General features: G+C 41.4%; 1 protein-coding gene across 2 annotated transcripts in view; it reads right to left on the bottom strand.

Moving 5' to 3' along the window:
- dgki (diacylglycerol kinase, iota) overlaps positions 1 to 11,299 on the bottom strand; it is a 70,358-nt gene extending 59,059 nt beyond the window's left edge. The window contains exon 1 of one of the 2 annotated variants that reach the window (XM_073481176.1): positions 10,864 to 11,299. In XM_073481176.1, coding sequence (XP_073337277.1) covers positions 10,864 to 11,087 — 224 coding nt within the window. In that variant the 5' untranslated portion in view covers positions 11,088 to 11,299. The remainder of the gene's footprint in view (positions 1 to 10,863) is intronic. The other variant, XM_073481178.1, reaches the window with a different exon arrangement.
- Between the last annotated feature and the right edge of the window lie 1,026 nt (positions 11,300 to 12,325).

Here is a 12,325-nt window from a genome sequence, read left to right as displayed (position 1 = left end):
AGGTCTTTGTTAATTTCGCTGCCATGCTGTTGTCTTTTTGCTCATCATCCTGTTTTATCAGGTAATTTCTGAAGACATTAGAGGAGATGTTCTTTTGAAGTGGCTCCTGACAGACAGGTCAGAAAAAGAAGTTCATTTAGACAGTGATCACAGTGAGAGGACCTTTAACAATAACTCTTACTAATGTAAAACATGTCAAGTGTCTGATGGAGAAGGAAGTAATTGACTAATCTCCAAGACGTCATGGCTTCTCTTCACTTCTCTTTTCTCGTCTGTTTCGCCTTTTGCCCTCTTTTTTTTCATTTCCAAGCAGGAAAAGCCTCTTACAGCCAGCCAGACGACTAATAAGGAGCGGTTCCTGTCAGCCAATCCCCCATAATACCTCAGCACAGTGCATTATGGGCAAAATAACCCCCCAACACACACACATACACACATGCTCACACTCTCAAACACTCCTAAAAAAGGCCAGGAAAGGAGAGAGAGCGAGAGAGAGCTCAGAAATCTCACTACGGTTCCTAAAACAGACATCATCATTCCTCTTCTTCTGAGCAGAAAATGAGTGATATGAATAAGTATACACAAACACACCACCAGCCAACTGGAACAGTGTTATGCAGAGACAGTGGAGGGGGATGTACTGACATCGCTGTCTGTCTATATGTGTGTGCAAAGAAAGATAGAGGAGCGAGGGTGTTAGTGTGTCCAAGTGGCAGAGACACTCACCACATCATGATTCACACATGCTTACACTCACACTAACATACACACGCACATTATTCAACATGTCTGACTGAGGCAGGAAGAGATACACTGACTCCCACCAGTATCACAGCATCCGTCCTGTAGGAAATGTTTATGTTTGGTTTGACCTCACCTTCAACCTGAGAGTCATCACGTATAGAACATGTTTGAAAAGACCTCTGAGAAATATATTGATTTTATATCATTAAAGTTTCATTTTACTGTCACAGAGGAGGAAGGAAACCAGAAAATATTCACATTTAAGAATCACTGAATTTTGACTTTTAAAAGAAGAATTTACTCAAAACGATTAATCGATTACCAAAATAGCTGACAACTAGCCGATTAATCATTGCAGCTCTACATAACAGTAGTCACAGAAGATGAACTAGCGATAACTGGCATTAACAAGACCGTTGATAAAAAGCCAACTGCAGCCTAAAATAGCAGCACTTGACCATGTCTCTTGAATTATCCATACATCCACACAGCTCATCTCTCCTCCTCCTAATTCTCCTCCTCCTAATGGGAAAAGAGTATCATAAATATGCATGTATATCTGTTCATCCATTCGGAGGACGAGAGAGGGAAATTGTGTCAGTAAGCCTTGTATTTCATCAACAATCGGTGCTCTGATCGTCTGCTTAAAAAATTCATGAGTGTCTTTAATCTGCCTGGACTCTGAGCCAAGCGTTCCACTGAATTTAACACAAACTGCGCTCCAAAAACGACTCATACAACGTTTGTATTAAACATAAGAGAGCAGCTCTTTCTCCTACTGAGCATACAGGTGTATTCAGGTGAAGCTCTCATCTCTCATTGGTTTTATTGATTAAATCCACTTTAGCTGACGGGAAAAGGAAAAAAAAAAAAACAGACAACCACAAGGTAAAGAGCCCTTTGTGCTAGTTCATAACAAGTATTTCATTCTGTAGTTCTTACAAAGGGATTGAATTATTCAATCAGTCACAGACTACATAAAAGGAGTGTAACAAGATGAAGCATCAGGGGATTAGTATTATTCCAATTCATTCTAAAAGTGTGACATGTGTGCACCAAATTTCATGACAATCTATTCAGTAGTTGTGAAGCGATTTCACTCAAAACTGTAAATGTGAACCTCATGGTGTCAGAGGATCACCAGAATCACTGTATATATACAATATATAAGAACAGCTAAAATTCGTTTGGACATTCTGCAGCCGTTTCTCTGTTGACAAAAAGTATTTTTAGCGAGATGTTACAAGATTTTGCAGACGTTTTTCTGGTGACAAAACTGGGTATTTTTAGCGAGATGAGGGGAAATTTTGCAGCCATTTTTCTAGCAACAAAACCATGTATTTTTAATGAGACATCCGCACATTTTACAGCCATTTTTCTGGTTACAAAACCAGGTATTTTTAGCCAGACATCAGGACATTTTGGCCCATTTTTTCCAGCGCCAAAACTGGGTATTTCTGGCGAGATGTCGAGACATTATGCAGTCGTTTCCTGGTGACAAAACCAGGCATTTTTAGCAAGACCTTACAGACATTTTGTAGCAGTTATCCTGGCAATAAAATCGGGTATTTTTTGCAAGTTGTAGGGAAATTTTGCAGCTAGCTTTCTGGTGACAAAACCGGGCTTTCTTAGCGAGATGTTGGGACACTTTACAGCCATTTTTCATCGCGACCAAAAACAAGTATTTTTAGCGAGACATTGGAACATATTGCAGCAATTTTTCTGCCGACAAAACCAGGGATTTTGAGCAAGACCTCTGGACTTTTTAGATACATTTTTCTGGCAACAAAACCAGGGATTTTAACCCAGACCATGATCTTTTGCAAAAACCCTAACCCAGTTGTCTTTGTGCCAAAACCTAACCGCACCTTAACCACAGCATTGTTCCCCCCCCCCCCCCCGCTTTCCTGTCTATCTTCAGACGCTTTATCTAACAACAAAGGCAAAAGAAAACTTAAAAATATTTCATAGCAATTTATCCAACGACTGTTTAGATTTCAGTCTATAACAAATTTGGTGGACAGCACCAATAGTGTGGCTAAAAATAGAAAAGCCAAGTTAGTGAACCAAATATTAATGACCTATGCACTGAACACGTTGCATGACAGATGTGACTGTGAAATTTCAATGTTGACCTCCGGTTACACTGCACTCTCATCGTTTATCCCCTATCAGTGGCTTCTTCAAAAGATAAAGTGCATAATTCTCCACACTTGTCAAAATCTGATTCATACCAGACACTTCAAAGAAAAAACTGATACATCTTTTCTTTGTACCAAGAGATTAAAAAGATTATATGTGAGTACTCCCTGCTGTTCCATAATTCAAACTGTTCAACTGTTCTGAACCAGTAAATATGTTGAATGCTGTCCCCTGTTGTGTATAATGATTATTTTCTTCTGTTTTGGCCTTTCAAAGTTAATTTCCCAGGGGAAAAGCCAATGCTGCTGTGCTGCACTGTGACATATTGCTCGATTACTGTAAGCAGCATGGCATTACAGAGGTTTCTAAATCTGAAACATCTCGTTCTTTCAGGCTGTTGACCCGTGTTTATTGTTTATATAAAAGAACTTAGGATTCGTATCACAAGGTTAAAAATTCATGAATGCCTTTAAGTGCCCCGAGGTAAGTAAGCCTATGAAATCTGATACAGGCTTTACTACTCAAACATTCCCCTTGGCCATAAACTTAGAAGTGCAAAGGTTCATTAGAAAAAGGGGAAAAGAAAGAAAAATGTACATTTAACCAAAATGGTGTGGGTGGAGTAGAAGCGAGCCCAGTTAACTAAACAAGTTGGAAGCTACCATGCTAGCCAAGGCTAACAAGCTATCTGTGTTCACACATAAAGATTAGCGAAACAAACACACTGCGCTCTCTCGACTCCCGGTGTTTATTCCTCCAGAAGCTCTGGGCTCTACCGTCTCCTCCAGAGCTCGCCAGCTGTAAGCATGTTTATTTCTACAGTGAAGTTGGGAGTTTGGAGCCAGCCTTAGTGGCCAGTCGATGAACTGCAGTTTTTGGTACTTCCGCTTGGGTCTATTTTGAACACACCATTACCTTGAACAAAATTAAGAGATTTTTCTGGGTTTGAACATTGTTTGAAACGTTAAGGATAATTTAAGCACACAACTCAACAAGATATATAAGAAAGATCTTGTCATTTTTAGGCATTTTAATGCAGATATGCGTTTTTAAAAAGGAGGTAGACTTGAGAAATCTTTTCTGGCAGATTGGTGAGCTTTTCATCTTCAGTGCTCAGCCTCAATAAGCAGCAGCTGTGGCTTTAATTGTTAAAAATATATCAGGGACCTTAAATGCCTCCTTCTAACGCCGGGAGACAGTCTTTGAAGTCATACAAGTTATCAGGCTGGTTTTATTTTTAGACTGAGTTAACTTTTTATTGCCACACCTCATGTATCAGTTCTCCATTGGGCATTACAGTAATCGTCCTATAATCAGTGTCAATCTGTCACTTTTGCCTTGTCATCATTTTTTACTTCCTCTTCGTCTCCTCCTCCTTGTGACACAACTTTGACTTTGTCTGGAACATTTTTTCCCTTTCATCCCTCCCTCTGTCCCCCCTCTCCCCTCTATGTTTTGTTTCTAATTGAACGCTGAAAAGAGAGTTTTATATTCTGGCAGCATCAAATGATGAAAGGCCTTTGATCACTGTTTACCCCTGCAGGTGGTGCACAGCGGTAGCAACATGAGATACATCTATATCTTTTTATGTTGTTCCCTCTCTTCTTGTTTTTCATGCGATTCTGCAGTCTTTCTTCCCTGTCCCTGCTGTATATTGTCTCATGGCCTACGAAGACATGAAACACAAAGTATATTGGACTGTGGTATGACAAGCACTTATTGTGATCTGTTGTTTGTGAAGTGGGCTGTAAATAGTGGAGGGATAATGTTACAACATCCTGTCCTGTGGCAGTTTGTTTCTGCACCATTTCCCACGAAGGCGGTGGTGAAATCTGCTCACATGATCAGCTGTGTGATGAAACAAAGAGTTTGTTTCTTTGTATTTTTTCCCTCTTTGGCAAAGGTACATTTTTACCAGCAGAGTCAGGGTCGGGGGGCACGACTTTATTTGCCAGGTGGAGGCTCCAGTAGAGGTTCAGGTAGTCATTAAAGTCTGAATGTTGACTGTGAGTATATTTCATGGGATCAAAGAAAAAGCCAGTTGTGTTGTTTGACAGTGGGACAAATCAATCTTTGTGCAGACAAACAGAAAACCAACAATAGGAAACAGCAGTTCGCCACACCTTAAAGTGGATCCAGGTTCTACCAGTCTGGTTGGGGAAATCACAGAAGCCATTAAAGTGCCCGTATTTATTATTCAGCAACAGCGTGCAGTCTTACAATAACAACCAGAGGCAGAGCTCAGCTGAAGGCTTCTGTTTTCACTTCATTATATTTCAAGCTTTTCCTGGTTTTGTACTAGCTTTAAGGCTGGGCCACAATTTAATATTATTCTACTTTTTATGTGATTACATGGTCACGCAATGTTACCATTAAACACAAGTCTGCTGTCAAAGATTCTGGTAAATATCCAAAACTGCCATAAATCAGTCCTCATTATTGATTTGTAAATAGTGCTGAAATGATGGATCAATTAACCAATCAGCTAAATGACTTCAGCTGCATGTCCAACTGTTAATTTTGCTGTGCTGTTCTTTGTTACATATAACATTTAAGTGAATATTTGGAGGGTTTGGACTGTTGTTGGACAAAATAAACATCTGAAGGCTTCACATTGGGCACAAGCAATCCCTTGGTTAAAAAAACACAAAACAAAATGCAGTTGCAGTCCTTGCCCATTATTGCCCAACACACCCAGAGACATTAAAATATAGTTACCACACAGCATAAACAGTATGGCAAAATCCAATATATGTTTCGCCATATCTAACTAATTACAGCCGAGCTGCAGCACTAAGTGGCACTGAATATTTCATATGTTTATCTCATTACAGACATCAGTCAATTGTGACATTAGTAATAAGGCATTCCAGTAAGGCTGCAAACAAACAGACGTCTAGATATTGGATTTACATGCATTAAAACTTCTGGGTGGACTGTTCGCTTGTGATTTCAGAGTATAAAGGCTGTGACGTATACGGGCCCTCTAGTCTTTTATGAGCTCCAGACTGCAGGTGACTAACTATCTTGACAGCTGGATGGTCCAAAAAACATTCAAATGAACTGCCGACCACCTGACTGTCACAGATAGGCAGGAAGTGCCGGGAAAAACAACTTCCTGACTCACTTACAGATTGAGTGACCAGCTGGTTGACTGACTGGCTAATTGAAGTAATGTCTTACAGACTAACTGGCATGCTGACTAACTGGCTGGTGTCATACACACACACACAAAGCAACTGTCTTTCTGACGAAGGGAAGACGGTCATGCAGGCAAACAGCTAAGAATAGATAAAAGGAGGGACAGTTGGAAAGCACACACACTCACAAAGTGTGACGAATGTCTGGCAGATAAGTTACACGTGCCTTACGCTGCCATAAACACATTATACCACAACGCAGCGCACAAAAGCACACACACACACACTGGCTTTGATGTCCGACGGCATCATTTCTCAGCTCTTTCATATTGCCACATATGGTAATTCTCTTCTTGGCACTGGCCACTTCAAAGCTATGTAAACTACCTTCTTACAAATCATCTCTCCTGACCGGCTAATGCCATTCCCTCCACATGGCTGAGTCCATGAAGAGGAAAATTCACAGATTATACATAGCTTTATCCAACGAGGTCAAAGGTCAGAACAACACCAAGACATGTAACTGACACTCGTGTGTGTCCCTGTGATTGTTTTCTATGGTAGAGAGGTGCTAGAAAATGACACAGAGAGATTTTCTGGCATGATTAAAGGTACCAGACTGCATTCATCCTCACATACAATTAACAGACTGCAGAGGATTATAAATACAGTAAAGACAAATCTCCATTGTAGTCCAGAACACAGTCGGTTCTCTCATGAGTGTTTTGGTAAATTCACCATAGACGCACACCACGATCCACTGTTGTGGATAATAACAAACAACGGTTGCAGTTACACGAGCCAAATGTTCTTTCCAAATGAAATTAATCCAACTGGGGACTCCACTGAAGCCGTTTACAGTACACGAGCACTGACTAAAATGACTGGAAGAGGCTGCAGAGCACAGGGTGACATGGGTGGAAAATATTCTCCCAATCTTGCCCTCTCACTATATTTTTATACTATACTTATCCAAAGCGCAGATTTCCTGCCATAATGATCCTGTCACTGTTACTCCCCATCCCATTTCAATCAAATATATATAGAGATAAATATGGACAGCAGCATTTATTTTGAAATCAACTTCACCACTTTAGTTCCGATCCAACTCGATTGTGTCGATAAGACCGAATCCTCGTTACATTGCACCGTAGTATTTAATTAAGGTATTAAATGAGATAAATTAGTTATTTACAAAGAAAATTATTCAATTTCAGTACCACAGTTTAAATTCTGGGTCTATCTGGGCTGTGGTGATACTGCATTTTGGTTTGTATTTTAACTCCATTAGCTTAGGCTACAACAAACTTTTAGAAAGCTGTTTTGACAGAACTCATCTTTATGACATATTTTATTATATAGTAAACACGTCAGAAAGTCAGATACAGGTTATAACTCGATTTTAACTGAATAGTTACTGTGTTGCTCTAAGTAGCATTAAAGAGAGACAGTTAACTGGCCCGTCTGTTTGTATAACACAGGACGAAGACAGCTCTGAGATGACTCAGCAGGTGTTGTTTATAGGATATGAAAGCATCAACAATGCATTTTTTTCCAAAATGTGACGCAAACACTTTAAAATAACATCATGAAACTAGAATTACTGCCTTGTCGTTGTATGCCTCCAAGCTCCAGTAAAGGTGCTGTTCCTGAGCTATAGCGTTGAATAATGACATAAACATTTTATCAGAGTAAAGTTGACTTTTGACCTTTTTGAGATAAAATGTCATCACTTTTACTGACTGACTTTTGTGCCAAATTTGAAGAAATTCCCTCCATGTGTTTCTGAGATATCACGAACAATATAAACTGTGTTAACTCAGCTTCAGGTTTTTCCTGTGTGTTCGGTCTTTATGCTAAGCTAAGCTAAATAGTTGCTGGCTGTAGCCTCTCTTCATCTAACTCTCTGCAATAAAGCGAATATAAGTGTATTTCCAAAAATGTTGAACTATTCCTTTAAGGACAGGAAACATGAGTAACATGGGATGCATAACGGTTATCTGGAGGTGTGGTTTGCCGCTCGCTTGCACACATTCATACAGGTGCAGCTGTAACAAGTCAGCTGTAACCTGACACACAGAGCACCTTCAGATGCATCAGATAGTGACCAAAACAAGTATTATTTTGCAGAGTCTCAAATAACGATTGATTCACACACACACACAGTGGCCATCATATAGGCAGAACTAAGTCCATATGTCCAAAGTATGGCTAACAATGTCCCCACATTTCAAATATGACCAACATTCACTGATTTCAGTCAGTGTCTGCCACAATAAACTAGGAGATTTGAGTGTATCTGCATCTGAAGAGTGATCAGCGCACTTCTGAACATCAAATGTCCTCCAGAGTACACGAATTAGAGAAGGGTTTTGACATGCACACTGTCCCAAATTCACCCCTTCATCATTTTACCACAGTTTTTTTTTTTTTTTGGTGACTGAGGCAACAGATTTATCAGCTTTATCAGAACAAACTACTGCTGCAGTTATAAAATCAGAGAGGCCAGCTGTGGCACTCCCCTGAAGAACAATCTCCTGGAAACCTCACTTAACCAGAAATGGTTTCCCCGGGGAAAACACCCAGAGGAAGAAAGCTTCTGTAAATGATGATACAATAAAAGTGAAGGAGTGGTGTGTCTTCCCTTGGTAATGCATTTTGCTTACAGTCAATGTTACTCAACTGAGTGTTTACAGACTAAAGGTCTTCAAAAAGTGGAAAATAATCAACAGGACAAATTATCATCTATCAGATGGATTGTAATAGGATTATATGACACCATCTCTTTATCAAATCAGATGAATTTCCTCCCGAATGGCCAGTTTATTGTGTTTTAATGTGTTCGCATGACGCATTTATAATCTAATCGGGATGTTACTTACTGCTGGAATAAAAGCTAATATGAACCTTGTTTGACTTTTAATATAATTTATTGAATACAGCAGCACAGTCGCCAGGATAAAATGTTGTCAGTTAACATTTTTGCAAACCACTGATTTGTGTCATATCATGTTCACATTACATATTTATGACCTGGCTTTCATGTCTGGAGGTGAAGAAGGCCGCCAGTGACCGCAGTTCATATCTTTGACAAGGGACCACAGTGTTGGGAAACCAGTGGATATTTGTAAGGACACCATGGGACAATCTCCAGCTGTGTTTTTAACATGACTTTGGGACAATTTACAGCAAGGCAAACCAGATATTATTGATGAGAAGTCGGGACAATCTCTAGTCATGTTTGTGGCGACGAAACCGGATGTTTTTCATGAGACCTCTGGAAAATTTCTAGTCGTGTTTGTGGTGACAAAAAACGATATTTTTGACAAAGAAGTCAGGACATCTCTAGCCATGTTTGTGACAACAAAGCTGGGTGTTTATGATGACATGTTGAGACATCTCCAGCTGTGTTTGTGGCAACAAAACTGGGTTTTTATGACGAGAAATCATCTACAAACAGTTTGTGGCAACAGGAAAAGGATGTTGGACAAGAAATCAGGACATCTCGTGGTTTTAACAAGACCTCATGACAATTTCAAGCTTGTGTGTGACAACAAAAGTCAGATATTTTTCATATTATATATATATATTATATTTTGTGTTGGTGGGAACAAAATTAGGTGTTTCATATGAGAAGTTGAGACATCTCTGCCCATGACTGTGGCGCCAAAAAGCAGGTTTTTTTTATGACAAGTCAGGACATCTTCAGATCATAAGCAGAGTTGTTGCAACAAAAAATAGGAAACTGAACCTGAAGAAGTTGCAGCATAAAGAAATGTCAAGTTTCAACATACCCATGGTTTACAGAAGGTACATTGCCAACATGTATTTTGGCGCCTGGGTTGAATATGAGTCTGAAATACAACCATAAACCGTGACAGAAAGACACATGACTTTATCACCACGCTACAGTTTAAATTAGTCTTAAAACAACAAATACTCGCTTGCTGCCTCGATGCTGACGATTTAGCTCGTTAGCTTGATTCGATTCTGGATACTAACTTTTACGTTTGCTTTGTCACAGTGCCCCCAAATCAGACACAAACAAGCTAAAATGATTGATTTGACCTCCATTTCCAGTAAAGGTTGACACACACACACAGAGAGAGAGAGAGAGAGCACAAACAGAGAAAAAAATTGACAGACACTTACATAGATGGATGCCACACATTCCTGACAGTGACATTTGACAACCAAAAAACTGCTGTGTGACTGTGTGAGAGTGTGTGTGTGTGTGTGTGTGTGTTGTGTTTGGTCTCTGGCCAGTTTTCACTATCAACAGCAGCTGCCAGTCGCACCAGGGTGTCAGGCTGCTGCTGGCATTCACACACACACACACACACACACACACACACACAGCCTCAAAATCAATACTGTTTCTCCCCCTAACCCCCTTCACATGCTCCAACACCACAGGCAGATACACACACACAGACACACACACACACACAGATTGTTGGTGTACATGATAAACTGCTTTGATCCAGCAGTGACATGAGTTAAACTGCTGCTGCTCATGTGTGTGTATCAATGCTATGTCGAGGCTGTTAACAGCATAATGGTGACCATAACGTGGCTAAACCCGGACAAGGCTCCCACAGCATGATGTGTATTTTGAGAATTTGGCTTTCAAATGAGCAAAAACGACTCCTAATGTAATCCCTCACTCTCTGCTGTGTCTGTGGTTATAAGCTCTTGCTAGCTAACGTTTAATTCTTACAACAGCATTAGCTTTGAAATATGGAAAATACACATGAACCACACAGGCAGACGAGCACCAACACATCCTCCCCGGACCAGTATCCTGTCCCAGCATCCTCCCAGCTCCCCCACTCACCGATACGACGTCTGTTTTCTGAACGCCAGTCCTCTTAATTTCTCCTCCAGCGTCTCCTGCTCCATGTCGGGCAGACTGCTGAACGTGTCGCTGCAGCAGCCCACGGCAGCCTCCTCCGAGCCGGCTCCGGACTCCGAGTCTCCGCCGTCCGCTCCCAGAGAGGCCAGGCGCCCGCTGAAGCCCCCCGTCGCCGGGCTGGTTCGGTCTTTCGTTTGGGGGTCCATGCTGGTCAGTCCACGCTATCCGCGCTGGACCCCCCCTCTCTCTCCCGGCTTGCGAGGGGGGCACAAGACGCCGGGTGGCGGAGCGGAGAGCGGCGGTAAATAACGGGACGCTGGCAGCGGCTCGACCGTCGGGATTTCTGACCGTTGACTGCCTTTATATACTGCGGCCAGGTACGGCAGCACGCGCAGCCGCCTGGACAACAGAACGAACTGCACTCACGAGCCCCTAATGACCAACGGCGAGCGAGTACGTCAAGCGGCCGACGTCAGCCAGGAAGTGGAGCGTGTGCAGCCTTCACAATAAAAGCAAGACGTTTAATTATTTAATTCTTTGTTGTTGTTTTTTTGAAAATGACAATGTACGTTAATCAAGAATCAAATTAATGTGCCCCAAGATGTGTTACAGTTTTATATGAGAAGTCAGGACATCTGCAGCCTTGTTTGTGTGACAAAACCGAGTGTTTTTTACAATAAACTGACAGTTTGATGCTGTGTTTGTGGCAACAAAAAACTGATATGTTTGACGAGAAGGTAGGGATATCTCTAGCCACGTTTATCGCAACGAAACCAGGTGTTTTTGACAACTTCTCGGGACATTTCCAGCCGTGTTAGTGGTGACAAAATGATGTCTCCAGCTGTGTTTGTGGCAACCAAAAAACAGATATTTTAGGCCAAAACACGATCTTTACATAACCCCCAAAAAGTGACGCAAATAACTGTTTTCCACCGTAATTTTGGTCACAAGCGGTGTCCGAACAACAACTTTAACCTTACTTTTAAAAAATGATTTTATTTTGAATTACGTGACCGGAAGTTGTGCATTTGATGGTTTCTGATGTGACCACGGGTTTAAAAATCAGCGAGAGCGCGAGCTGTTGAGAGGGCGGCGACGACAGACACGTTCAGTGTGAGCTGACTACAACTGACTGCAGCATCCATCCATCCATCCATCACCCATCCATCATCCATCATCCATCCATCCATCCATCCCTCCGTGTCTGTCCATCCATCCATCCATCTGGCCCATGGGACGAGCAGTGTGGCATTGTGGGATATTCCCTCTCCTCCTCCTTTCTGCAGCATCATCAGTCAGAAAGTAGGGCAGAGGGTGAGCACGAACACATGCACCCTCTCAGTATCTCACTCTCAAACACTAATGACACACACACACAGTCCATATTATGCTCTGTGCATGCACTATGTGTGTGTATGCATGTGTGTGTCATTTTCTCACTCTG

This window comes from Pagrus major, chromosome 14, assembly GCF_040436345.1.
Source record: "Pagrus major chromosome 14, Pma_NU_1.0".
Classification (NCBI taxonomy): Eukaryota; Metazoa; Chordata; class Actinopteri; order Spariformes; family Sparidae; genus Pagrus; species Pagrus major.
The sequence above is the reverse complement of the archived record's forward strand: the minus strand, read 5'-3'. Positions and strand labels throughout refer to the sequence as shown.